Raw genomic sequence first — 25,074 nt, 5'->3', positions numbered from 1 at the left:
TGCTCCGATAATAATATGTGATTAAGTCACAAAGCCGTGCAGGTCTGAGACTATTCAGACTGTTCCACCATGCCTTCTACCGTTGTACTGGGTTCAGTTTCACCAGAAGAGGTTTCTTCATCCAAAGCTCCATAATGGGCTGATCAACCCATGCGTCCTTCTCATCAACAAGACTGATATCAAAATGGTAGATAACATAGGCTAGGATAAGGCGGGCATTGTGCCATGCGAGACTACAGGAATCAGCAAATTGATATCCCCTCACTGCGCTCGATGATCGAACTGAAAAAGTAGGCAAGATACGAAAGAATGGAATACCTACTTTTCACCAATGCAAACCCGTGGGCCGTGGCCGAAAGGTTTAAAGGCACCCCTCTTGTCATCTCGGTACTCAGCTGGTGGATCAGGCAGGAAACGTTCTGGGACAAACGCGTCTGGGTTGTGAAAGTTGTAAGCTGAATGATTTGCCACATAAGGCATAACCGAGCATGTCACCTGCAATCATTGGAAAATATGTCAGCCTCTTCGAGCCGGATAACGGAAAAGGAACAGATCATCTTACCCTTCCTGAGGCGAATGGGCCTGAATATCCGGGATAGTACTCTCCGCAAATCGTGTAACCTTCCTTTGGCACAAGTCGCATGCCACCAGCGGGCACCGCCGGGTATACACGGAGAGACTCTTGAAGAACAGCCTGGAGATAGACTGTATTCTGCAATGATTGAAGAGTGAGTTCATCAGCACTCCCAAAAGATCGGATCTCATCGCAGAGCTTTTTCATCTTATCCAGGTGGGTGCAAAGATACCAGGTGGCGCCAGACAATAGCGTTGCGGTGGTTTCAGTGCCCGCCACCATAAAGTCACTGGCGACAGCATACATCTCTTGCCGAGTAATGCTCTTCTCGTCTTGATTTTTGACGATGAGGCTCCAGAAATCCGGTCTTTCTGTTTGAACAGCCATGCGTTCGTCGACTTTCGCAACGCAGTAACCGAAAAATTCCTCACGGCCCTCTTTCACACTCTTGGGAAGGAGGTATTTCACACTCCGTGCCAGAATTGGCCATCTGGCGATTGCGTGCATGTAGGCCACAGACTTTACGTGTGAAAGAAGAAACGATACCCATGCAGTGTATCTCTCCTGCCTGACAGCCATCATCATTAGTAAAAAAAAAAAAGCCAATGAAATGGCCGTCATACCTACTTCAAAAGACCCAAAGGCTGCCCAAAGCTCAAATCTGCCATGGCCTAGATATTCATCAGTTGAAGGCAGAACATAGCATGCGGGCAGGCATACATCGAAAGTTGTGAAATGATACATTTCAACCATGTTTATTTGGGCATCGGGATGGTCAGAATCACTCTTTTGCAACTCTGCTCGCCTGTTCAAAACACGAATGAGCAGATCTGCATACTTCTTAATGAGCCCTTCCTGTTGCTTTAGAGCTTTGTCGGAGAAAGCATGGTTCAGAGTTCGCCTCAGCCGATTGTGCTGTTCGCCCTTTGATCTGAGCAGGCCCGGCGTTCCAGCCTCCTCGGGGCCGGCTTGCAATGCATCTCTCTCAAAAGCCACAGTGTTGGCTGTGTTGTAACCGTAAATATCCTTCCATGCTTGACCGTCGATAAAACTGAGTTCTTCTGGTGCCACACGGACAACGGGCCCATATTGATCATGTAGCTCTTTGATTCTAAAGATTGCAGTGCCACGGAGACGATTGTAGTAGGCAGGTAAGAGTGTCGCTGCCCACAATTTTGGTCCAGGAACCTTACGAAGCGGATGGAAAAGGAGATTGTAAGTAATGACCAGTGCCGGATATCCCAGAGTCTATTTGAATGGTCAAAAGACGTGCACCAAGAGGAGCATCATGACAAGCTCACCAATAGTAAGATCGCATACAATGCTGCCTTCAGTGGCTCATCTACCAAGTTGACCAGACGAGTGAGAGCCATCTTTCTCAAAACTATAGGATTTGTGCGAGTATGGAACGAGGCGGTGTCAGGGGTAACTATGACCAAGACCCGAAGAAGAAACAGCCTACTCCAGCAAGAAATATGCTAGCCAGTCGAGGCCCGACGATAGTAGTTGGGGATGTTGTAGAAGCGCCTCGGAACTTAGCGGCATTATGCCGGCATTATCTCAAACAACTCGTCGTGGAGCAACTTTTTCAGGGGTCTCCCACACATTCTCCTTACCAAATCCCAATGCCGATACTTGTTTCGATGTTACTTCCGTTGCCGGAAGTATTTAGTTTAGGTATCTAATGCCGAGTTGAACGACCCTTTTTGCAGTGCAAATGGTTGAGGCACGATGTCGGCTTGTGCGCCCCTTCCTAACGGTCTTTATGGGCTCGTAACAAAAGGGGTTTGTGTCTCTCATCCGCACCGGGGTACGTGGGACTTAGCTGCTACCTTCGAAGAAAGCATGCACATTTGATGTCTACGGTGTTTTTTTGTTCCTGAGGCGCTAAAGACATATGAGCAGAAAATTAATGGAGGTTATGAGCCCCCAAGCTAGCAGCTCGACGAGAAACAGTACTTAGAACACTGTTCAGTGCCCGAACACATTCATGAGAATCTCTGCGTTAATGATATCAATGCCGACAGTGGAAATCTCTGACGATCCTTCAGTTAGTATATTCCACGCCTTTTGAGCAGAATCTTTGCGCAATATCCGCTGACTTGCTTTAGAGGCATCGTCATATGCATCGTCTATCCAGTACGCATTTAGCATTGTAGTCGGTTTCTGGGACCTTCCTATACCCAGCAGCCTAACAAGCGAGAATCAATGGAAGAAGCGCTCAAGCACTTTTCCTGCTCTCGATGGACGGAACAGCATTTACATGACTCTGCCTACGAGCAGGTACAAACGTATTCGCGGCTGAAGAAATCGACGGGGGAAGACTACTATATGTCACGTACCCTGAACACCCCATCTACAATACCTCACTGGATGACGCTTCGACGGCGTGATTTCAACACCAGGAAGTCTCCAGCCACATCAAAATCGACAAATGAAGTACGATCCAGCATCAAATGGGGCCCCAATGGTCCACAGAACCCAGATGTGATCTTTCTTTTAGCACTGGGAGAGAAAGGCATTGATAGTCATCCATCCACGGCACATGGAGGAGTGCAATGCGCAATTCTCGACGAATGCATGGGTCTAACGATCATGTTTCACTACAATAGTGTCTTCAAATCCAGGCCGGATGACACTGGTCCTAAAGACCCTGTCTTCACCGCCAAGTTGACTATCTCCTTCCAGAGAGCTGTCAAGACGCCTGGAAATTACGTTGTGAGGTCATGGTTAGTGAGTAACGAAGGGAGGAAATGGATTGCAAGGGCTCAGCTACTGGATCAAACTGGATCCGTTGCCACCGAAGCTAAGGGATTATGGGTAGAGGCTCGGAAAGGTCGTCTTTGAAGCAGATTATTAGGTCTGTTAGACTAATTTGATAGATCAGTGATCACAGAGGTCCATTGCCACGCGCTTATGATGCGATTCGACTGATTGCATTTAGTCCAGGTTCAGGAGGTCAAGGCGGCCGATACCAAGAAATACAGCAACGGGGGAGCTTACCGTTATAACGGATACGTTGCAAGCATAATGTGCTCATCGAATGACTAAAGCAGAAATAACGAGAGCGTCTCTTCTTTCAGTCGTTTGCTTCTCGAGACGGTCAAGCATGTGATCCTCGGATCCGGTAATTTGCTATAACAAGTACAGCAGCAGCAGCTTCCGTGGCCAGCATTGATCGTGAGACGTTCCCACAGATTAAGATGAATAGGCAATCATCAATAAACAGGGTGCACATAAGTCAGCACATTTCTCATTGGGGATCTGGATCGGCTCGTAGCTTCTGACGCCACTGGTATTCAAATCGATCATCCTCAATGTCCGGCCCGGGAATTCGAAAATAGCCGGAGGCCGGTGGCTGGAATCTTCTTCCGATTCCCGGCAGTTCCAATCAATGCCAAAATGCCGCAATTTTTGAAAAGGGGGTGCTTCTGAGAGTGAACCAAATTCAGGCGTATTGAGACTGAGCTTTTGCAATAAAGGCCTTTGGAAGATTCTGCGGATCAGGATTTCCGACTGAGAGTGATGGTGCCACTTGCAGAAGCTCTTTAGAGGATACGTTGAAGGCTATATTCGGATCAATCATCAATTACCACATTGACATTGTGGAACAGTCTCACCAAGTATTTCCCTTATACGATGGCAGTACCCAGGGAATATGTGGCTCTCACTCAGCTCGGCTTAAATGAAGGCCACTCGCTAGAAATTGAATCATCATCCGAGGACACAGAGAAGAATCTCACCTTTACCGAATGGCGGTCAACACAGAACCAGCGCCTCGAGGGTATCGTGATGCCTCTCATACCTCCCGCCGAATGCTTTCAGCAGGTGATTCCACGCATGGCTACCAAACCGAGACCCCTTGGTCCCGATGCTGTTCCAGAAATGGGGGCGAATCTTCTGAATAACCCACACCGCGCATCTTCTCATGAAAGAATTTCCGAACGCACGCAGACGAAATCAATGGCTAGACGTGCTGATGCCTCTTTGCCAAATACTCCTGAGTTCATGGATCGTGATAACTTCCAAAATTCTGCTTCAAGCAGCGACATGTTCAGCACCTTCCTTTCCATGTCGACAATTACCGACAACGAAAGGAAATTTTTTGAGGAATTGATTCCAAACTACAACCCAGAGGAGCGGCTTTCCGAGGCCTTCTTACTACAGCATGCGCAATACCGCGATGGACATTTCCGAGAAACACAAGTTACGAAATGGGTTATCTGGAAGTGACTGTCAGTCCGCCACACGAGCGAGTGCAGCAATCCAAAGTTTGGCGGTTCCGGGAGGTCAAACTTCGATCAAAAGTGGCAGGAAGGTTTCATCGTTGAAGCTTCGCAACGCTTTCTAGGCGAAAGCCGTAGAGAAGCACCTCGTCCTGAATAGATTAATCTGCGTCGAGAAAAGGGCGAGTCACTGCGCAACTTGCTGTCTAGACCTCAAAGTTCAGATGCGATGAGCTACATGCTCAGTCCGACGGACTATTCATTGGTCATTGTATTTCGTTGGGAACAATGGGCGAACCCAGATGCATTGTATCTCTACATTTGAATCCTGAGTTACAGGAAAGTCATACTGCTGCATGACTTTTTGCGCCCGTGTTCCAAGTTCGACATCGTGGATCCTTTGGAAAGAAGAGGACGTGCATATATCTGTCGGGGCAAGCGTGCTTTGCTATAACGGCCGTGCACTGCATCAGAATCAGAGCACGCTTTCAGGCATCTGTGAGATGTTTTCAGTCGCATGCTGGTACACATCACCAGGGTATTTTGCTCCAGTCGAGGCAGTCAGAGATCGAACCTGGGGATTGCGATCTGTGGAGTCTCAGGCTGGTGACCACCACGGACGCGACGTTGATAGGTGAACAGTTTGTTTGGTTTCCCACCGCGTTTGGGCGGCCGATCCACTTGTCCAGTATGTCCGGCGGGATGGGCATTAAGAGCTCATTAGATCGTTAGGAATGGAGGTCAAGTTGAGTAGTATGGTCGTTATTCCAGGGTATTTTTGGGGGAATGAAAATGTTTATAAGGTCTAAAAGGAAAGTTAGGAAGAGTAAGTTTCAAAGGAGAAAGGGATGGGAGAAAGGGTTTATGATCGAAGGAAGGGGCTTGTGTTCTCGTCCTTCACCACGTCGCTGAGGGAGTCCCCGATCGTCTTCGCCGTCTCGATCGTGGGCGGGTCCAACATCTCGATGACGGGCTTGATCCCGTTCGGGGGGCCGTCTAGGCCCGACGCCTGCATGTACATCACGAGTGCGTCCGCGAGCAGAGCGGTGAGGTCGATCTCCCGCTCGTCCTCCTCGCAGATCGTGGTCATGGCCACGTCGATGATGGTCTCGTCGTCCACCTCCTTGAGCGTGTCTGACACCATGTCCATGGCCCTGGAGAACATCTTGGTCCAGACGCTCTCCGACTCCGCGATGCTGGTCCTCCCCCTCACCGGCTCGGGGTCCGTCTCCATGGGCTTGTTCACGAAGACGGATCTGGCCCTGGTGTTGTTCGTGCCCGGGATCTGGGCCTGGTTTATCTTCGTGTCCCTGTCCGGGTGCATGTAGACGTACATGCCCGCCGTCAAGGTTCGAGCCCTCGGCGCCGGTCATACCCTTACATATATTTTGAACAGCTGAATCCGATCTGTCTTTTCTTTTTTGTTCTTCTAGGCTATGCAAATCGCATAAATCCAGAATAAGCATGGGACTCCCTCAGCAAACTTTTGGAGGAGGTCCACAGATTCTCTTATTTTTAGATAAGCTGTCCAATGGTCCCAAGAGTAATTAGCAGTTCGCTTTCAACGTTAGATTTCTAATCCGCAAATTACCAATTCGAGATAGACGAGAAAAGGCACCATCCTCGCTGCCAATTTGATCGGAGGACACCTCAAGAGCCACAATACTACCTAGATTACTCGAGAACGAAAAACCTGATTACCATATACGGTTTTATCCTAGAGGGTGAGCGAAGGCCGCTTTAACCTGAGCTTTAACTGAGTCACTCCCTGAGCAACACTCCGGGGGGGCAAATCGGGCCCCCTAGTAATCGGCTATACCTGCCTCTCAGCTAGGCATCTGTTTCAGACGGGCGTCAAGGAGTCTGGCAGATATATCTGCCCTTACGGTGCTGTCTAAATTTCCTTGTAACCTTGGGCCTGGCGGTGTGTACGATACAGTCGTTCCGGAAAACGCCCTCCCCTTTCACTCTTCCGGGGTAATTTTCCCTGGTATGCAAATGTGGAGCACTCTTTAGTTCGATGCTAGACCCTATATAAATTACTACTTGGTATGCATGCCGTTTGCCTCTTACATCCTTGCACCGCTGTTGCATTATAGTCACCAGTTGTTCCAGTAAATCACTCCCAATGGCATTCCTTGTCAGGAACGCTTACGGGATGGGCAGAGTACAGCGGTGAGAACAGTTGTCAGGGGCCGAGGCGGAGAAAGGCTTCGAGGGAGTCTGATGGGGTTTCTCACAATGATATTGCTATTCAGTGCACTATAGAGTACAAGACGGAAGACAAGGAGCTCGAAGTCCTTCCGAGTTAATGAGAAGATCTATATAGACCTTTAGATGAAGGTCCGGAGTCTTCATCTCCGAGAATTCTAGTATTGGAGACGTTGCTGCGAGTATTCCGGAGTTCTGAGACATTGCTGAGACCTCGAAAACCCTTTCCCGAGCGTCCTCCGCTTCTTCAATGCCTTCTGAATAGATTTCGAGTGGGTTCGATCGGAGTATATCAGGTTGTCAATGCGATCTAGGCTATTGGCAAGGCCACGGGCCGGGTCACGGGACGGGGCTGTGTAGCTGCTCGGGCTGTTCCCGTGACAAGCGGCACACGGCTGTATTTCGTGTCTGAGTAGTCTCACTCACAGGGTAAGGATAGACGATGAGTTTTAACGTCAAACCAGGAGATTAGCATTAGGGGACACGAAGGGTCGTAATTTTTTGAGTCGATATCGAGAGTGATGGGAAGCTCTGCGTTCCGAGTAACGTTATGCGATGTAAGGCGCGTGGATAGGAATCAAAGAGTCGGCCGAGAAAGGAGGACCGCAAGCAAAATATGGGCAGCGGCCTGTCTCACTTGGCAAGCCCACGCCTGGGAGTGGTGGTGCAGCGAAACTAAACACGGGATATCATGAGTACCAGGCAGCAACGTAACCAGAAAAGTGAGTTGAGAAGGCTTCCAGCAAGAATGACCAGCCAGCCAGCTACCAGATATGCGAGCCGAGAACTTGGCCTTCCTATGCGAAGATATTTGTCGTACACAGAAGGAGGGTGGGTCTATCTGCTTAATTGTGTTCTGTCACCCTGGCTATTCAGAGAGACTCTGCCCATTCATATACGCTTTGGCCTGCAACCTGAAGAGCATTCCTGAAACCTCCTATTCCGTCGCCATCCTATCACAGATCAGCGAGAACAACGGTGTCGAGGTAAGTGACGCAGTTGGTGAAACGCCTAGCGTCTCAGGTAGTTTGCCACCCAGTGGCTATCTCGATGCCCTGTCAACAATATGCACCAGAACTGGGGTTCAATTAGGCTCGAGGGCGCTCAAAAGCCGCAAACGACGCTTAGTCAGAAGAACACCAACATGGCAATGACCACTAATTGTCGCGGGAGTAGGCCCACTTTGAAACACGGGAAGCTGTAACGATAATCGAAGATTTGCACCAAAGTGCTGCACGATTCAGAACTCGTTGGTCTTACTTGATATGATAGGCCTGGAGCTGTCCAAGAGTGGCGCTTGCTGACTCGTCTTCCTGTTTCTTAGATGGTTAGGTAAGCGCCGACCAAGACATCCCCTCAGCCTCACGAGGAAACCACTCATTAATTCTCTACCTGGTCTCTTCGAGTTTGCTACTTAATATTGGAATATATATGCGGGTTCTCTACTTAATACAGATATATGCAATATTTATAACCTTCGCACACTACCTCCTGTACAGCATTATTAACGCCCAGCGGATGTGGGACTGATAATTTAGACAGACAGGCTGTTTCACCGTTTGTTGCTTCTTCTCCTTTCCAATTGGTACCCGAATGTGAGTTCTCAGGCTTAGTGATAAATTGTTAATAGGACTTTCTGGTCTACCAAGAAGCATAGTCCACCTGGTACCGAAATTTTCTTGAGCAGCAATCTGACTGCCTGTGATGGAGGAACATGTTCTCACGCACGATCATGGTCATCAGGTCACTTTACTAGTACATCGCGTCGAAGCAGGTATGGAAAAGACTAAGAGCCCGCTTTCCTGCTTGATGAAAGAACTGATATTAACACAACTCCAGAGGACAGTTCCGGTGAACCTGATGATGTCGAAGACCATGAAGCTGCCAGGACTACCTCATTTCTGGCTCGAATGAGAGTCTCGACAGAGGTTCTGGTCAGCAAGTCTCTGGTGTTCCGAGCTATGTTGACCAACGGTGTGATGATCGAGTCACTGGCTTTCAAGTCTAACAATTACTTGGAAATACCACTCCCCGATGACAATGCTAAAATCTTTTTGGTGGTAATGAATATTCTTCATGAAAACACCGGAGCAGTTCCCGATCAAGTTGATTTCACCCAGCTCGTTGAAATAGCTACTCTGGTGGATAAGTATAGCTGGCAGGAAGCAGTCCGTGGTCAAGCACAGAGATGGATCGAGTCACTCAGAAGCAGTGTTCCAGTCTCCTCAACGGACGAACTTCTTCCATGGATTTGGATATCCTGGGTTTTCCACTTTTCCGATTTGTTTAGAAAGCTAACAGCAGTCGCACAAAAAGAGGCTACTGGTCCCATTGACATGCATAACCCGTATGGTGTTCCGGTACCTGAGGTTGTCAAGAGTAAGTGTCTCGGCATTTTAAAAGCATCAAGGCTAACAATCCAATTAGCGCGGATTGGACGCCAAAGAGTAGAGGCTATATCACAGATTCAGTCACTGTTAGTATCCCAGATGGAAGACTTAAAAGAGACGGCAATGAGAGAACAAGATCTGTTCGGTGATACTTTTGAGATGGTACATGCCTTTCGGCTTGGTTTTCTTACTCTTTCGGGCTTCAAATGGGGAATTCTTAGTCCTCGAGAGTCCGACAGTCACCATTTCGAGGGAGTGAGTTTCAGGGACTTATCAACACATATCAGGACTATGGTCGATATCGATGACTGGATTGTCGGTACGAAACCACCAGGAACTCATTTACCCTTCGTGCTTGACGGTATGAGCGCGATGGTGCCCCTCCTGGGACGAATTTTGGGATCACCAGGGTCATTTGCGTATGGAACCTCGAATATTAAGAAACGCTTTGTCGAGCTTATTACAGACTTAGAGCAGGGCGAATGGGGCTTAGATCTCAAAGACTTTTGACGCCCGTCGATTCTGTCTGATACAGAAAAAATAACGCGAATTCTTAAATCCTACCAGCAAATGAGAATGTTCAACGTCACCGCAAAGCCTCAATAGGCTCTTCCGGGGCCACTCAATATATATATATCTTACAGCCTTAGCACAGACTATATACTAGGCTATTCAACTACGCTCCACTCACCTAAAAGCTATGCAGACGATATTTTCTACCTCTTGGGGTTAAAAGTGGCTGGGATGGAGGAAGTTGAACCGGGGAACGCGGGACCTCCTCGTCTAATTTGACGACGTTGACATAATAAGAACTCGAATGAGGAGGAGGACCAGACTGTCCCTAACTAGGCAGCTAGGAAAGGTAGAAGGCCGCCTGAGTAAGAGCGTGGAGAGGAATTAATCCGATTCGGCAGAATGGGAAGGAAAAGAAAAGAAAAAAAAAGGGGGGAGGGAACAGAGAATCCTATGTTCTATTACCAATACTGAGGGACTTTCGAAAGGGATAGTTGGGACCCACCTCCTTAGTCGGACCTCGAGAGAGGGTAGGAGGATGTCGAGTGTACCAATCCCAGGCATTTAATTGTCGAGCAGCCACTTCACTGATTTCTTGTGCGACGGCCTTCTCTGATGAGCCAATGTACATATCAAAGACGTCCGAGAAGTAAACAGTTCTCAGAGGTTAGGAATTTGGGTTAGGCGTGGCCTGAAAACTCGGTCTTCCCATAAACTGTTGTGCTAGCTACCCCTGCTATCGATATCCTGGTCTGTGTCTCTTCAGGATATCAACATCATACTAATTCAATACCGTCGATTGAATCGTTCATCCAGCACAAGGGTAATTGTTGTTCTGTGCTCTGCCTGCATGAATCTACCTTACACGACCAATTTCTAGTCCGCATGATCATACAGTACTCGAACTGTTTAGATCCCCGGCCAACCAGAAATGTCGAAATTCAAGGCATGAGAGATGCACGGTGCCAGGACGCAGCCGGAATCCAACTTTGGCAAAGAATTATGACAAACAAATCACGTGTATTGTTGGCTCTGCCCTCTTTGAACGCAAGAGGGCATCTATCTGATATGTATATACACAGAGAGAAGGAATGGACGGGCAACGACAACATCGTCGTTGCCCCTGTTGGGCATCAATATCAGGGGGATTGCCATGATCGACATGGCATGAAACATCCAGGTTGGGCATCAACAACTGTGTTTGTATAGATGACGATAGCAAGGTCTCAGGAGGTGGCAATTCTATCGAAAAAAGACATATGCCGTCCAACAAATTATCTCCTGGCCCTCCTTCCTGCCATGCCTTGGACTCATCGGTGTACCATTCGGCGCATTTTGTCTGGTCATTTGCATCGTCGTGTCCAAGTTTGGGAAGTGTCAAATTGAACATGTTGACGTAAGAGCACATCCTCTGCACAGGCTCAAGTTTGCGCTTATGCTGCTCAAGGCACGCTTCGGGGTTGGCTAAGCCGTAGTCAGGATTGCGCAGCCACAGCTTAAGATTGTCTTGGTAAGGCTCAGGGCAAACTTGCAGGTACTCAGGTCTTAAACCGGAAATGGACTCTAGAGAATTTTCAGGCTGCTTTTCTGGAGAGATGAGTTATTGATTCAGGCATAGTTGATAGCTTAAGGGGAGTGTTTGCGTGTCCGAGGTTAGCATTTCGCGAGTGTGGCTGGGCAACTCCCTGAGCGGAGAGCAGGGAGCCTAATCAGGCTCCTTTCGCTGACTACCCAAGTAAAATACAAACTTTCGCCAGCTGTGGCTCAATCAAAGACTAAATGTCAACGAGGGATCGGAGGAAAGTCTGATGAGAATTTCCGCGTGCCCGTACCTTGATTCCAAGAGGAACACTCATCCCATGCTCAATAGAAAGCAAAGGATGCATCGCAGGCAAGACAAAAGCAGCCAGGCTATTGAATACGACCTTCTTAGCGGCGAAGATATATTGAGGAGGTCTGAAGATGCGAATATCAAGAATGCCATGCTACCAACCTCCTCCCTTCACTGCGATGACGTCATGGGCTTCTAATCCGCTGATCCAACTGCCTACCTTATCCGTAATGATAAAAGACAGGATGTGTTGAACGATGGGTTTGATCCTGTAACCACAAGAGCATTCCTGAAACCTCCTATTCCGTCGCCAAGCTGTTACAGGTCTGTGGGAACAGCAATGTTGAGGTAAGTACCGCAATTGGTGTGACAGCTAGCGTCTCAGGTGGTTTGCCACAGTGGCTATCTTGCAACCCTGTCAACAGGATGCAAGACATTCCTTAATGCATTTTGAGACCACGACACCAAACAAGGCAGTGGAAGCGGGACCACCGTTTATCGAGATGTCCACGTCAGGAATAGTGATATTGTTGCAATCAAGATAGTAGACTGCACTGGTGGAGATTGTACTGGGGTAGAAGGCTGCTTCGTAACAACCATCCAGCCTGAGATCTCGCTCATGGGGCGGTGTAGCCACCCTATCCTTACGAGGTTTGTCACCGCATTCGAAGCCGCAACCAGAAAGAATTCGCTTTTCATTGTGATAAAGCCGTGGGAACCAGTTAGCCTTAAGGATCTCGTATCCAGTGTTACCAGCCCCGACACATTTCCACAATATCCATGGCGGGGCAAGCTAGATCCAAAGAGAAATAGCGGACCAGAGACTTAATCTTGATCTCGCTCGTTTTGTTTTAAGAGTTGCTTTTCATCTACAGCGAGCGACCGTGGCAAAGCTGGTACTAGGGCAGGTCTTCCAGCTGAGTGAGTCTATATCAGCTGCGGAGTGGATAGTCACTACTAATTAAACTCATCGGGTTGAAGAGAGGGACGACACAAATTCACATGGTCTATTACTAATGTACAGAGGCCACGCTTCCACAGATCGTGATGGACTCTCCAAATTGCGATGGGATGTTTGCAAAAGGCATTTGTTTTTTTACTGTCTCAGATTCAGGGACGTTAAACGTCTGTGGAAGGCATCTTCACTTTGACGGATTTCCCGTTTGCTAGGCGATAATGCTTCGCCCTTGAACGTTGGATGCGTGGTTCCGTCTTGTTCTCCAGTGCTTCCGGTGCTGAGGACCGTCGTTGATGACCAAGGTACGGAAGCTGAAGGAGATTTAAACTCGGAAGATTTGAACCTTCCTCCTTCCTGGTGTCATTTGTTGTCTGTAAGCCTCCCCTCCCATAGAGATTACAGTCTCTAGGAGCTAGAACACCATATTTGGTCACTAGATCCTCTTTTTCCCAAGCAGTGGCACTACCATTCCATACGCCACTTCCGTCCAAAGACAAAGTGGGACAATTAGAGGGTTCCCGGCAATTGAGGAGATGCACTCTCTTTGGAGCAGATTGAGTCAGTCTCTCCGTTGATATATCGAACTTGACGACTCTGGATATGTGTCGCGGCGCCATTATGCAGGTGGCCTTTTCAACCCCAGTAAATGCATTTTTTGGCTTCGATATGTCAGTCCATGCCTCAATTTCACCACCAGCGCCGGAGAAGAAGACGCGGTGTTTAACCTCGGTTCGGGATCGAAATTCGAGTCTGTTGTCGCTCCGATCTATCCATGCTCTCGACATCCTTGTAACCCAGCAGAAATCGCCACACCAACACATTTCTCTTGGCAGAACTGGTGGCTCAGGACTGATCGGAATGTTCGATTGAACAAGTTTAGACTCCAATGTTGGAGAAATAACATCGAAACTGCCTTTGACAAGTAGACGATTAATTTCAGGTATGACAAAGTTCGTTCCGTCGGCTGATTGGGAACTTTCTTCGAATCGATGGACAGTATTCTCTGGTGCGGACGACCGGCGCAGATGGCCAGATGAAGGAGGTCGGAGATTGTGTTTTCTGAAGAAGGATGGATATCGCAGAGCGATTTTAGAATCAATGCGCCTGAATACGCTATCTCCGTTGCTCAATATATGGAAGTCCCGGGAACTGAGAAGGTAGTTTCTTTTGGACGGGTTATCCCTGAGCTTTTGCGCATAAGATTTGTAGAAGTCAAATTTAGTTACAGCCTCCACGTGAAAGGGCTGCGTTATGCAGGAGCAGAGAAATGCAGATGACGAGAATATAGCCGCCTTGGGCTTGTCAGTCCACACTTCAACGTAGCCGTCGCTGGTGCCGAAGCAGATCCTGTTTTCGAGATCGGATTCGCATTGGAAACACTGGTTGCACCAGCATATATGAAGGTCTTCTATCTCAGCATTTGCGATCGCTATTCCAAAGTGCCATGATCTGATCGCGTATGGTCAGACGGACTCGTATTCTGGCTCGCTGGTGGCAGGTTGTTTCGCGGAACCAAATGGCCTTGTCGAGGCAGACGATGTGTCGATAGTCTGCCCAATATAGACATCATCGCGCAAAGGCAACGCCAGGAAATCTTCTCGAATAGCTTGAACGATGGTCGTATCGCTTGAGAGCAAATCATCTTGAGGCACTTTGTTGTAGGGCTGCGAAAACTCCGAGGTGGAAAGACTCGATCTGGAAAGATCCTCTTCGGAATTTGGAGCCATCGGTAATTCTTGCGGGTTATCGGCTGAATGCCCGACAAATCCGTCCGCTGATGCGGCTGAATCAACTTCTGAATCGTCAGGGGATGGACATTCAATCGTCTTTATTGATTGAGAAGACGTCGAGCCAAGCGTTAAAGCGCAGGGTTCTAAACTTCGGCCTAAGCTGGGTTTTCCGTTCTTCTCTCTCAAAGCCAACTCTGAGACCAATTCTTCGCTGCGCAGTCTCGGTCCGTCTTTGACGCGCTGTGCTGGTCCATCGGCTTCTGTGACGTTGCTCAATGATTCCTCCATGATGTTGACTCTGTCGACAGAGGAATTGCAAATAATCTGCTTAGTGATTAGAACTCGGCCTTTGTTGATTCATGCTTAAAGATCAGTACTTACCTAAATCGCTTCGACGTTCGCTAAGTGTTTGGATGCCTCAGCGTCGAAAGTCGGAGAAGATTTGGTGCATGAGCTCACCCAAGGACAAAATTTAAGACGGGAAGAAGGCTAGGGGTCTGAAATAGGACACAAGGTCCGTTGGTGCCCCCGTGTTGTTGATGTGGATAAAATCTAAGATGCAGCTCACTAAGGGGCATGTAGAGGAGTCCTCACATCACCGCGACTGCAAGGGCTTATCGAGCCTGCTGTCTCCGGCATCCAATGCTGAATGTGAACTGGTGAACAAAATCAACCCGACATCTGGCAGGGATGAGTCGGGCTAGCCCCGGTTTCAACGGGAAAAGCATCTGGAGATTATAGTTCTTCAAAGCCCCTGCGGCGCTTACATAGCGGCTACTGTCTCGGCGAGGTTGACTGGATCAGAGGGTTTGTTCAGGAGGCATTGTTGGAATTGACCGTGTTCTTATGTCACCAGCATCCGTTAATGTTTATTAAAGTATAACTATTCTGCGTGAACAAAGATGCCAACCTAACCCCTTTCCGTCTTCAATGAGGTTTAAAGTCCGGATGTTCAACATGGTTGAAGTGCGCAACCATGTTGTGACAGAGACATGAGTAGGCTCCCCTGAGGTGGACATTGTGTTATCCTGGTCAGTTTCAGCCACTTTCCTACTTCTCTCCTACGCTGCATCAGGCCCAATCCATACTGCAGCATACGGTTCAAAATACGGATAACATGCTACGAGGCAGACACCGCCCCCGCATGCCATTGACATGGATACCCATGGCATTATCTCTTGCAAGCAAAGTTTTCTGGTGCTGCATTCTGTGCCCTCCTTTGCCATATCAAACTCTACAGTACCTCTTGCATGAGTACCAATATGCAGCTGGTCTTTAGTAGAATTTTGCAACATAGTAAAGTCCTGAGCGCCATTTTTTGTACCATAGTCGAGACCCAAAGGGCGGAAAAAGGCTCTAAAAGCCCGAATCGACTTGTGTGGATTAGAATCAAGGCAGCGACCGCTTTCCCATGCGGAAATATGCTAGGAAATGGGCTGGGATCACAAACAGGCTCCTGATTGAAGAGGAACCCGAACCAGCTTCAGGGACACTAAACAAGCTTGTGTAATATAACATTGGGACCCACAAAATACGCAAAATCAACACCTCCGGAAAATAGAGGTTCAAACCTCAAGTTTCTGCAGCGTTTGATGGGGGATCGATCGGAATATGGGAGAAAAGGCGAGTTCGGTTAATTTAATGGGCTCAACGCACTTTGTGCAGAATAATTGGTCGATCCCTCGCGAGAAAGAGTAGGCGAATTGGTACATCCTTTGCACATTCAGCCAAGCTCTACTCGCTCGGCTCGGCATCAGGACTTACTACAAGAGTAAACATTTGATTAAAATAGCAGCAATTCCTCAGATGCACTCGTAGAACGTGCTGGAGCAAGAATTATTTTAGGTTTTGCAGGCATCGTGGGTAGCAGCCGTAGAGGGATGATAGTCAGGTGGGAATCAATACTAGTAAGCGACGCAATGGACATAGACAATCCAGTGTTAGCAGAGTGACAGTTTGAAGGCTCACTAGGCGCCCCGTTCGAGGTATTCTGTAGCAGAAGAGAATGTTGAAAGTACTGGCAAGGCATAAAGTTGACTTTGTCGCGAGGTCGTACAGACGAGCAAGGCTGCTACAAACCATGACTAATGCCGCCGGCGTTGCTCGCTAAAAAGAGCTCAAGTTACTCACTCAGCAAGTTTGACAGATTCTGGTGCAGCCCAAATTGCGTACGCTACTGATTGGTAGCAAGTTTCCATATGTTGACATAAAACAGGAAATCGATAGCACTATTGAACTCCCTCTCCAGTCTCTTTCTAGCCTCCTCCAAACCTCCTATCGTCTGCTGGATTGGCAGTGTGTCGGAGGCTCCTAGGAAGGTATAGAGAGGCAGGATCTCTCCAAGGGGCATTTGGGAGGGAGGCACGGACGGACCGATAGACAACATCTGCGAACATAGCGACATACTCGGGAGTGATTCTCTTCGCTCCTGGAGTTCAGCTTCGCCTTCTGCCATTCTATAAACAGAGCATTCAAGCTGATTGATTAACAAGGAAGCCACACCATGGTCCAGGCCAAATGATCTAGTAAGGAGTCAGTTTCTTTGGAAATGCATGTTGGTCGAACCAAGTTTTCGGCAAATTGCTAACACCCGGTCGAATGTACTCGCGATCACGGGGTGCGCGCTGCAGCAATAGTGCGTTCACATATGGGTGCTCCGCATCCCAGGTCCAGTAATACAGTCCGAAGCATATCAAGGAGTCCCAGTCTGACACTGAGTCCAAACCTTGGCAGTGCCTAAAGTTACGGCACGACCTGCATATCGACCGGATTCCGACGTCAAGATGTACAACGGGATTGCCGAAATCGATATCGAAAAAAGTTTTTTCAAGCTCGGAGATCAACTCATGTCCGTGGACAATAGGTCCTCGCTGACAGAGGCCTTGACGATGCGGCCGTATGGATCGGCTAAAGCCAGGTCGCAGCGAGCTTCAAGCATGTCTCACGAGGGCGTGTATGCTCCTCGGTTGTCTGCATCAAACTCGACAGCGCCAGGCAAGTTTGTCCCGGAGAAGGTGGGCTGGGGATACGCGTGCTCCCATTCCGTCGCAGTGGCTTCAGGAGTCGATAGCTTGCGGGACCAACCAAGCTGGTAAGAAATGTCCTTCTCCCAGATGCCGTATATGTATTTACCGGGGCTCAAATGACCCATGCTGCGGGCCAAGCCGGAGAGCACAGGCAAAATATCTTCGCGTACGTGAGGCGCAGCGTGCTGTACTCCTCTATGATTTGAGCCCACATCTGGCCAAAGTGAAAGGTTTTTGTGCTTGTTAAGCTCTCAAGCATTAGTGATCGAAACGCTGAAAATTTTGAAGAGAACTGTCGTCCCGGGACAGCGCCGCATTCGCCTTCATGCGTGACCTGGCATTCGTAGTAGAGCTCATCGGGTAGGAAGTGCACGAGCCGGCGTGCGAATAGTTTTTCCAGCATCCATCAAGCACGCTTAAATAGTGGAAAGTGGTCCAGCTGGGGCGCGAGCAACCAGTCATAATTCCCAATGCCCCTTGCACGTACTTTAAAGGGACTTGGATTCTTGCCTTTTGACCGTATGGTGAGATATTTTGTCCGTTGATCCAAGAAACCAGCAGCACTATCTGGCGCATGTGTAGCCGCCAGAACAATCCACACGCTAGAGTAAAGATCCGCCATTCTCGAAGCTTTGGTATCCCAGTCCTCTTCGTCATCCTGTATGATGTAGATAGAATCGACCCACAGGTACCGCAACGCTATTTAGTGCTCCGGTCACAATTAATGCGTCCTGTATTGTCTTGGGAAGCTCCGAGATAGCCAAGTGACGATACCTGGATCGAACATTGTTCTTAGTCTTGATGTGCTACTTCACTTTACCCAGCAGCAGCTGAGTGCAGCAAATCGTACTGGCTGGGTCGGCGAAGCAAAGTGAGCGGTATTCAAGGCGTTTTCCTCCACTTTCAGCAGTCGACTTGGGATAAATATGTTTTGTGGAGTTGTAGCAGCACATTGCTGATGGTTATCTACACAACCATTTCCAGCCTCTGTACGTACCCTTAGCTTAGGCGGGAGCGATCGGATTGCGAGATTTGTCACCTACCACTTGAATACAGCTGTATGTGCACATGTTCGCCAGGAATGTTATTGTAGTAATTGCTTCGGTCTTCGGAATTGTACAAACAAAGTTGGATATCTCCTTTCCTCCCATACACAACCTTACACCTATTTTGAGGCGAGGTTGTACCAACGCAATGCAAAAAGTTTTGGAGAATGATGTCGCAGAAGACACATTCCGTATTCAATGAGGAGATGTCCACGACAAAGTGCCCACCAATGTACCTCGTCCCGCGACTTGCTGATAGGTATGGAGGACAGGCTTTGCAACAAACGGAATAGAGAGAGCGTTCATGTGCCGGCAGCTTCCGAATCTCGGCCCACTTTCGCAATATTGCATTCACGCGTTTCGACCTTGTGAGTTCAACGAAACGACTGGCTACCGACCTGGTCTACCGTCAGTCACGTACCGTTAATGTGCAGCATTCCATCAACTCACAACAATGCGAGGTTCTGAAGGATATTCAGCTTCTCGCATTCGGTACCATATCCGACTTGGGGCCCCCAGACGGGTCCAAATGGTTGACCACCAACCATAGAGACGACCGGCAGGCTCGACTCGACTAGTCTCCTGGTATGGGTTAGGGTTCTCAGTAACAATCCTTGAATAGCATGAGCTGGTTGTGGATAGTGCAAGGTATGAACAGTCTATGTTACTAAGAACTGTATAGTTCAATAGATGACATGAATTGGCTACGAAGAGAGTATAACTATCTGGAAGGGAATGAGGGTACATATGTAATGCTTGCGCTCTGTACGCTCTGTACGCTCTGTGCGCTCTGTGCGCTCTGTGCGCTCTGTGTCAACAGAGCCAACAGAGCCAACAGGGCCAACAGGGCCAACAGGGCCAACAGAGCATCTCACGTGATCCAGCCTTGTTCTCCCGTGGATCCTTCCATCTGTCCAATGAGTGTGGTGATCCGTGCTCTCGCAACCTGCAATCGGCTGCTCTCAAGGCTGTGTCTAACAACAGATTGCTGCCAGAGTAGTCAATAGCATGGGTGAAAACATGCAGGTATAAAAGCGCAACGGCAAGACGAGAGCGGGGTTTGTCGCGACCTGCTCGATAGCAGGTAATTATAGTATTGAGGGCTATTTCCGTGTATGGGAAGGAATGAATGTGGGAGATAGGAGGTTGCTTCCCTGTAAGACAGACGACACTGTTCTAAGCGATCTCAGGGATCCGAGCCAAAATTAAACCCTTCAGAAAACTGAGATGTAAACCTCCAAGTCTCTGCGGTGTTTCATGATGGTTCGAGGGTGCATATTGTGTCGATCTACGAACGGAGTTACTAGGTCGATCTACTACGGACGCTCAGGACTCTTCCGAAATCACATAGAGACTAGTCACCTTTCAGCCTTAACGGTATATAACTAAGTGTCCTGCACCAAGTATTATCCTATTCTCGACTCACAAATTTCTTCCCCTCTTTTTAACACCGATTTCTCCGCTTAGGACGATATGCACTAACTAGAGGGGAAGGGGTTTTTTGAATTCCTCCTCGCATCACAGCTCTACCAGCTCTTTGCCGCCCAGCCGTCGCTGTCTTGAGTATGCCGCTCCTGGACCCGATCGCCTGGTGTGGACTTCGCTAGCTCATTGACTTCTTTAAATCAAATCTTTGTGCATAAAGGGGCTACTGCTCGGTTTCTCTTCATAATTGACGGACTGAACGACCGGCTTCACAAGCTAACACCGAAAATTTCCTTCACCTAGAGGGACAGGTATTGGAACGGAGCACTTCAGAGTTCGGCATGCACGTGCAACAACGCAGAGGGGCCTGTCCGGAAGGTCGGAAATCGAGAACGCGTTTCTGATCGGCGCTGGCAAGACGACACCACCACCAACACCACCCCCAGAGAGGCTGCGACGTTGAGGAGTGGAAAAGGATAGAAGGGATACTCAGGAATAGGCAGGCTGCATCAAAAAAGGATAGAATTACCTCCTCAAACTGTAAAGAATGGCACACGGCCAGCTTTGTAAACTGTTAAGCACACTGGCAACGATTGCCTGCTAGCACAGCCATTCTGTAACTGCTGTAACTGTTTTGATGCCCTTTCAGTATCGCTAGAATGCTCAGTTGCTCCTTCCCGCCCTAAAATCGCTTATCCACAGCCAGGATGATGCTAGTCCTTTTTGTGACCAGCTAAATCGTCTTCCAGCTTCCTGTCTGCCAGCACAACACAGCCTCTTTGCCTTGTTGCAATATGAGCAGTACCTTGTTTATGGGGTTGGATAGATGGGTAGATAGGTAGGTATGAGTGGAATGTCGCTGGCCGAGCGTATAGTTCAGGGGGCGGTAACGTTGTGTAGTGTATGCAGCCAGACCTAGAGACCAGTACACTACTTCGGGACAACAATGATAAGTCATACAACGCGCGGAAAAATGCCGTAAGAAAAGGAAGGATGATGGCTATCTTGGTGATTTGGCTGTGGCACCGCTTCAACTCCTCAACCGCCAGCAGCCACACACCTTTGTCATATTGTAATAAACAAACTCGTTGCTTGGACGCATTTCCACGATTTGACTCTTCCTTCATCAACTGATTTGTCTGCCTCTTCTGTGCCACTGGACATTATTGTCAGGTCAGTGGAGCAGGCAGTGTCTCACTGTGAAGGTTGTCGTGGAAATCTACTACTTGCGGGCATCCCTAAGCAGCTGATGCAGAATGAGAGGTTCTGGGGTGTGTTCGTAGATCTAGTGTTCTTCTTCTGCCAAAACATGTCGAGAGGCTCCAATTGGGCCTGGTCTTCGCGATGAGTAACATTCGTCAAAGGGATGCGATGCGTTCTTTACATATCCGTCGGGTGATGATGATGTCGTGGTTGCTGTCCGGGATCTCCGAATGCATCCATTATATTTCTTTCGCGCAACTCGCGCATGTATTGCCTCTGCGAGTCGGGCAAGGTGAAGTTATGGCCGACATAGCTCGCTTTGCTGAATATTCTATGAACTGCGTACCCCATAGTGACCACGGCGGCGGCGCTGAAGATGCATATGACAATGATTGCTTGGTCGGAGATCATCTTCGCTCAGTTGGGAGAGTTCGGCAAATGCCGGTTGATGTGGGAGTTTGGGCGTTCCTCTTAACGTCGAGTGTCGGACGCTTAGTGGTGATTGTACTTTGGATCGGAACGTTGCACAGGGACAGAAAGACAGCCAGAGAGGAGGCGGCTTGATGGGCAAGGCTGGATCCGACGATTTCTCTGAGCAAGGACCCCGAATCTTCTCGAAAAATAAAGTCGGAACAGCAAACTCCCACTTATTACTGAAATTCACCCTCGCAAACACCGTAGACGACGTCGAGCACCTCGTGTTATATACTCCGTAGGGCTCTAGCAGCTGCGGTATGGAAAGGCCGCCTATGGTGGATCTCGTTGTGAACTATGAGTGGTCGGCTCGGGTTATGGAGACAATTGAGCCTTTTGCGGGTCCCGGCTCGAAAAAAGGGGATATGCTATTGGATCTATTCAAGACATCAATCTTCCCCAGGGATATTTGACACGAGTCATTGAAATAGCGTTCCGTCAGGGAAGTCTCCTACCCAGAGCAATGATTGGTGAGCTCGGGTTGTGGAGACTTCTGGCATCAAAGGTCGGAAGTTGAAAGAGGAGGTCCATTTGCCATCAAATTCAGTCGACTGGGGCGGTGCAGACTTAGGCGCGCGACGGAATTCCGGACGATTTGCCTCTGCGACATATCGGAATGGGATGTGACATACTGTTCTGTCCTTTCTGCAAGGAAGTGAAAACAGTGTAGCCCATGGCTTTGCTGATGGTTTGGGACCCTCGTTCGACTCCGGCTCTCCTAGTAATGGGGATGCTCCCAAAATCCGTTCCCTCCAAGTAGGAAGGAACCCAGTTGCGACGCAGTTTCCACCGCCATCACCAGGAGACGCATCTTTGTGTTCCGGAGACGAAAATTTGGATGTCGAGCTTTCCTTCCTCGAGGAACTTTCCCTGATTCGCAGATCGTTGGAGGAGCAACAGGTGTACATTAGCACGATGGAGGATAGTAAGAGCAATATTCAGTGGATGGTATATACAGCTTGGCTTCATATCTGCACGGTGTGTTCGACCGAAGATCATGCATGATTCTCATCTTGCTGCCACATTTGAAATTGGTGAAACTTGGCGGGTCGGCTGTCAGGACTTTGGAGCTCGGCAATCTGGTCCCACTGCACTCGATGGTTTTCGGGCGGCAGCTCGATTTGGGAAGGCTCTGCACATAAGACCCCGTGAATATTGCCGGATTCCTCGATCCCAACCGTCCATTCGGTGACATCGGTCATCGCGTCAGCTCTCCAAGTATTTTCAATTTGAGCCCCCTTCGGAGTAACGAGATTGCCTGTCGACGGATCATTGGGTGTCGACACTTGATTGCGACAGTAAACAGTGAGGGGATGACTCGGGTCTGAAACATGAACACTGGACGCAGCTCTGTCCTCCTGGAAGTTACGATCCGACTAGCGTGATCGACTATGGTTTGAAACATGGGAGAGAATGCGTCGAAATCGGTCTTACACATACTTAAACCAGTTGCGAGCAAGATGAAATAATGGCCATATGCAACATGGAGGAAGGAATAGGCCTCCATTTCATGCCGAGTGGACGATCTCCCGGAGCTCTGGGTCATATGTTCGAGAGCCGAGTGCCACCTCCGAAAGTGTGTTTGAAGGCGCTTCTGTCTCGAAATTAAGGCTGAGGAAGGTGTCCAGTCTTTCGGCCGGTCCATCCTTATTTCAATTGCGTCCACGATAAAGTCGTGGGCCGCAAAGACCAGGGCGTAAAAACCTTCTCTAGCATCAAAAATTGTCTCGAATGTCATTTGACCTATAAATCTTCCCTTCTCGGTAGGAAGTATTTGCGATGTGGACATATTTAGTAACAAAGCTCGGACTGACCTTTGGAGAGAGTGCTCGAATTGTGGCGTTATTATACAAATGGCACGATCAGGTTCTGTGCAATTTCCGTCATAGCAATTGATTGCTGGTAGAGGGCTAGTGCCTCAGAACAATTATCTCGTAGGCACTCTATACGGATATATAGGATACAAGATATAACGGCAGTGGTTGACCGAGTTGTTGCTTCCTTCAAACGTGTGCGTAGACGGGTGGTCGATTTGCCTTACCAGGTCAAAACCCTCCAATGGTCTTCATTTACTATAGGGTCTGTCTTGCTTCCTGGCCGCACAAACTGGCCGGAGGACTGAAAGTGCTGAATCAAACATGATAGAGCAATGACGGCGTCCCAAATTATCGGATCCGAGTGGCGGAGCCGAGAGACAAGCTGGTGCCAGAACTTTTCATCCGCTATTTGAGTAAAATCAGGCATAATTCGCCGTATAAAAAAAATTCAAATGATTGTACTTCGACTGGCTCAAATTTTGCGTATGTTGGGGATGTTTGGCGTGCAGCACTGCACAGTTCGTTCTCAGCATGTCCGCGGCGCGAACATAACCATCACATTTTCTCCTAGTTGTCAGGCACCTTTGGTAAGCAGGGCGCTGCTCGTCGCATTTGAGTTTCCCGATTTGCAAGTGATACACCCGTCATGAGATTTTCGGCTCCCAAGCTGACCGTGTCTTGGTCGTGGTTTCGACAAAGTCATGGAAAGAGATTCGACGCGACATCAATGCAATTAAGCCAGTAAGAAAAGACGCCCATCAGAGCGTTGGTACTTAGACAGGATGCCCTCTCAGCTCATAGATGCTGTCTAGCTGGAAAATGAACTGGTCTGGCAACCCTGGAAGTCTTGATGGCAAAACAGGGGGAGTTTGAGTTGGATTCCACATTACAAGGCTGTGTTAGGCTGTGCAAGTAGGGAAATTTCCCGCCGCTTTTAAGGGCACCAAGGGCACCGCCTTCCTCAATGCCAAGATCGTCAACCCTGCTAGAGCCACACTCTATCCCTGCGCCCACCCTCCCTCCGCTTACCTAGAAGCACTGGGAACTACCTACCGAGCACCGAGTAATAGATTACTCGAGAATGATAAACGTCGTTGCTATATACAGCATGGTCCCTAGGGGGTGAGTGAAGGCTAGTGAGGCCCGCTTCTACCTGGGCTTTAACTGAGCCATTAGCTGAACACCACTGAGAGTGCTCCCCGAACAAGACACTGGGTTCCGAATTAATTAGGCCCCCAGTAATTGGCTAAACCTGCCTCTCGGCAAGGCATCCGTTTCGCACGGGAATCAGGTGTAATAAGCCAGCGGATTCCCTGCCCTTGCACAATCAGGCTCAATTGGCGTTGAGCAGGTCGTAGTGGTACGAATGTGCGTCATTCCCGGTTCACTTAGTTGATCGCGTTGAGAGGATGCGAATTTTACCGCGGGCTGTACTTAGCATTTGGCGATGGCTTTTGTCCGCTGGGTAATAACGTATTGGTATGGTCGCCGAATGGGTTGTAGAGAGACTTTACTAGTGTTTATAACTCAAATTGTTGCAACTAGAGAATAAGGCTGAGTCGAAGTCTGGACGCCAAACAATAACGAAATCAAGGAATGTCGATGAGCATTTTCTGGTATCGACTGAATACTCTTTCCCGAACTTAGCAA

At 48.7% G+C, this 25,074-nt stretch overlaps 10 protein-coding genes across 10 annotated transcripts; 3 read left to right on the top strand and 7 right to left on the bottom strand.

The window, feature by feature from the left end:
* Positions 1-76: 76 nt before the first annotated feature.
* On the bottom strand, positions 77-1,947 carry Z519_11012 (uncharacterized protein; the record flags this gene model as incomplete). Its single annotated transcript, XM_016768725.1, has 6 exons — positions 77-233; positions 323-495; positions 563-1,142; positions 1,202-1,245; positions 1,295-1,822; positions 1,876-1,947. 6 exons carry the CDS (start codon positions 1,945-1,947, stop codon positions 77-79), a joined length of 1,554 nt encoding a protein of 517 aa, XP_016615112.1.
* An 835-nt stretch (positions 1,948-2,782) lies between these two features.
* Z519_11011 (uncharacterized protein) lies at positions 2,783-3,421 on the top strand (the record flags this gene model as incomplete). The annotated part of the gene is made up of 1 exon (XM_016768724.1): positions 2,783-3,421. One exon carries the CDS (start codon positions 2,783-2,785, stop codon positions 3,419-3,421), a length of 639 nt encoding a protein of 212 aa, XP_016615111.1.
* A 792-nt stretch (positions 3,422-4,213) lies between these two features.
* Z519_11010 (uncharacterized protein) lies at positions 4,214-4,807 on the top strand (the record flags this gene model as incomplete). The annotated part of the gene is made up of 1 exon (XM_016768723.1): positions 4,214-4,807. One exon carries the CDS (start codon positions 4,214-4,216, stop codon positions 4,805-4,807), a length of 594 nt encoding a protein of 197 aa, XP_016615110.1.
* Positions 4,808-5,662: 855 nt separating this feature from the next.
* Positions 5,663-6,136, bottom strand: Z519_11009 (uncharacterized protein; the record flags this gene model as incomplete). The annotated part of the gene is made up of 1 exon (XM_016768722.1): positions 5,663-6,136. The coding sequence occupies one exon, from the start codon at positions 6,134-6,136 to the stop codon at positions 5,663-5,665; it is 474 nt and encodes a 157-aa protein (XP_016615109.1).
* Positions 6,137-8,921: 2,785 nt separating this feature from the next.
* On the top strand, positions 8,922-9,911 carry Z519_11008 (uncharacterized protein; the record flags this gene model as incomplete). The annotated part of the gene is made up of 2 exons (XM_016768721.1): positions 8,922-9,390; positions 9,439-9,911. The coding sequence occupies 2 exons, from the start codon at positions 8,922-8,924 to the stop codon at positions 9,909-9,911; spliced, it is 942 nt and encodes a 313-aa protein (XP_016615108.1).
* A 2,953-nt stretch (positions 9,912-12,864) lies between these two features.
* Z519_11007 (uncharacterized protein) lies at positions 12,865-13,320 on the bottom strand (the record flags this gene model as incomplete). The annotated part of the gene is made up of 1 exon (XM_016768720.1): positions 12,865-13,320. One exon carries the CDS (start codon positions 13,318-13,320, stop codon positions 12,865-12,867), a length of 456 nt encoding a protein of 151 aa, XP_016615107.1.
* Positions 13,321-14,166: 846 nt separating this feature from the next.
* On the bottom strand, positions 14,167-14,721 carry Z519_11006 (uncharacterized protein; the record flags this gene model as incomplete). The annotated part of the gene is made up of 1 exon (XM_016768719.1): positions 14,167-14,721. The coding sequence occupies one exon, from the start codon at positions 14,719-14,721 to the stop codon at positions 14,167-14,169; it is 555 nt and encodes a 184-aa protein (XP_016615106.1).
* Positions 14,722-17,374: 2,653 nt separating this feature from the next.
* On the bottom strand, positions 17,375-17,584 carry Z519_11005 (uncharacterized protein; the record flags this gene model as incomplete). Its single annotated transcript, XM_016768718.1, has 1 exon — positions 17,375-17,584. One exon carries the CDS (start codon positions 17,582-17,584, stop codon positions 17,375-17,377), a length of 210 nt encoding a protein of 69 aa, XP_016615105.1.
* A 3,726-nt stretch (positions 17,585-21,310) lies between these two features.
* Positions 21,311-21,544, bottom strand: Z519_11004 (uncharacterized protein; the record flags this gene model as incomplete). The annotated part of the gene is made up of 1 exon (XM_016768717.1): positions 21,311-21,544. The coding sequence occupies one exon, from the start codon at positions 21,542-21,544 to the stop codon at positions 21,311-21,313; it is 234 nt and encodes a 77-aa protein (XP_016615104.1).
* A 1,058-nt stretch (positions 21,545-22,602) lies between these two features.
* Z519_11003 (uncharacterized protein) lies at positions 22,603-23,396 on the bottom strand (the record flags this gene model as incomplete). Its single annotated transcript, XM_016768716.1, has 2 exons — positions 22,603-22,931; positions 23,048-23,396. The coding sequence occupies 2 exons, from the start codon at positions 23,394-23,396 to the stop codon at positions 22,603-22,605; spliced, it is 678 nt and encodes a 225-aa protein (XP_016615103.1).
* Positions 23,397-25,074: the final 1,678 nt, after the last annotated feature.

This window comes from Cladophialophora bantiana (assembly GCF_000835475.1).
Source record: "Cladophialophora bantiana CBS 173.52 unplaced genomic scaffold supercont1.20, whole genome shotgun sequence".
Classification (NCBI taxonomy): Eukaryota; Fungi; Ascomycota; class Eurotiomycetes; order Chaetothyriales; family Herpotrichiellaceae; genus Cladophialophora; species Cladophialophora bantiana.
The sequence above is the reverse complement of the archived record's forward strand: the minus strand, read 5'-3'. Positions and strand labels throughout refer to the sequence as shown.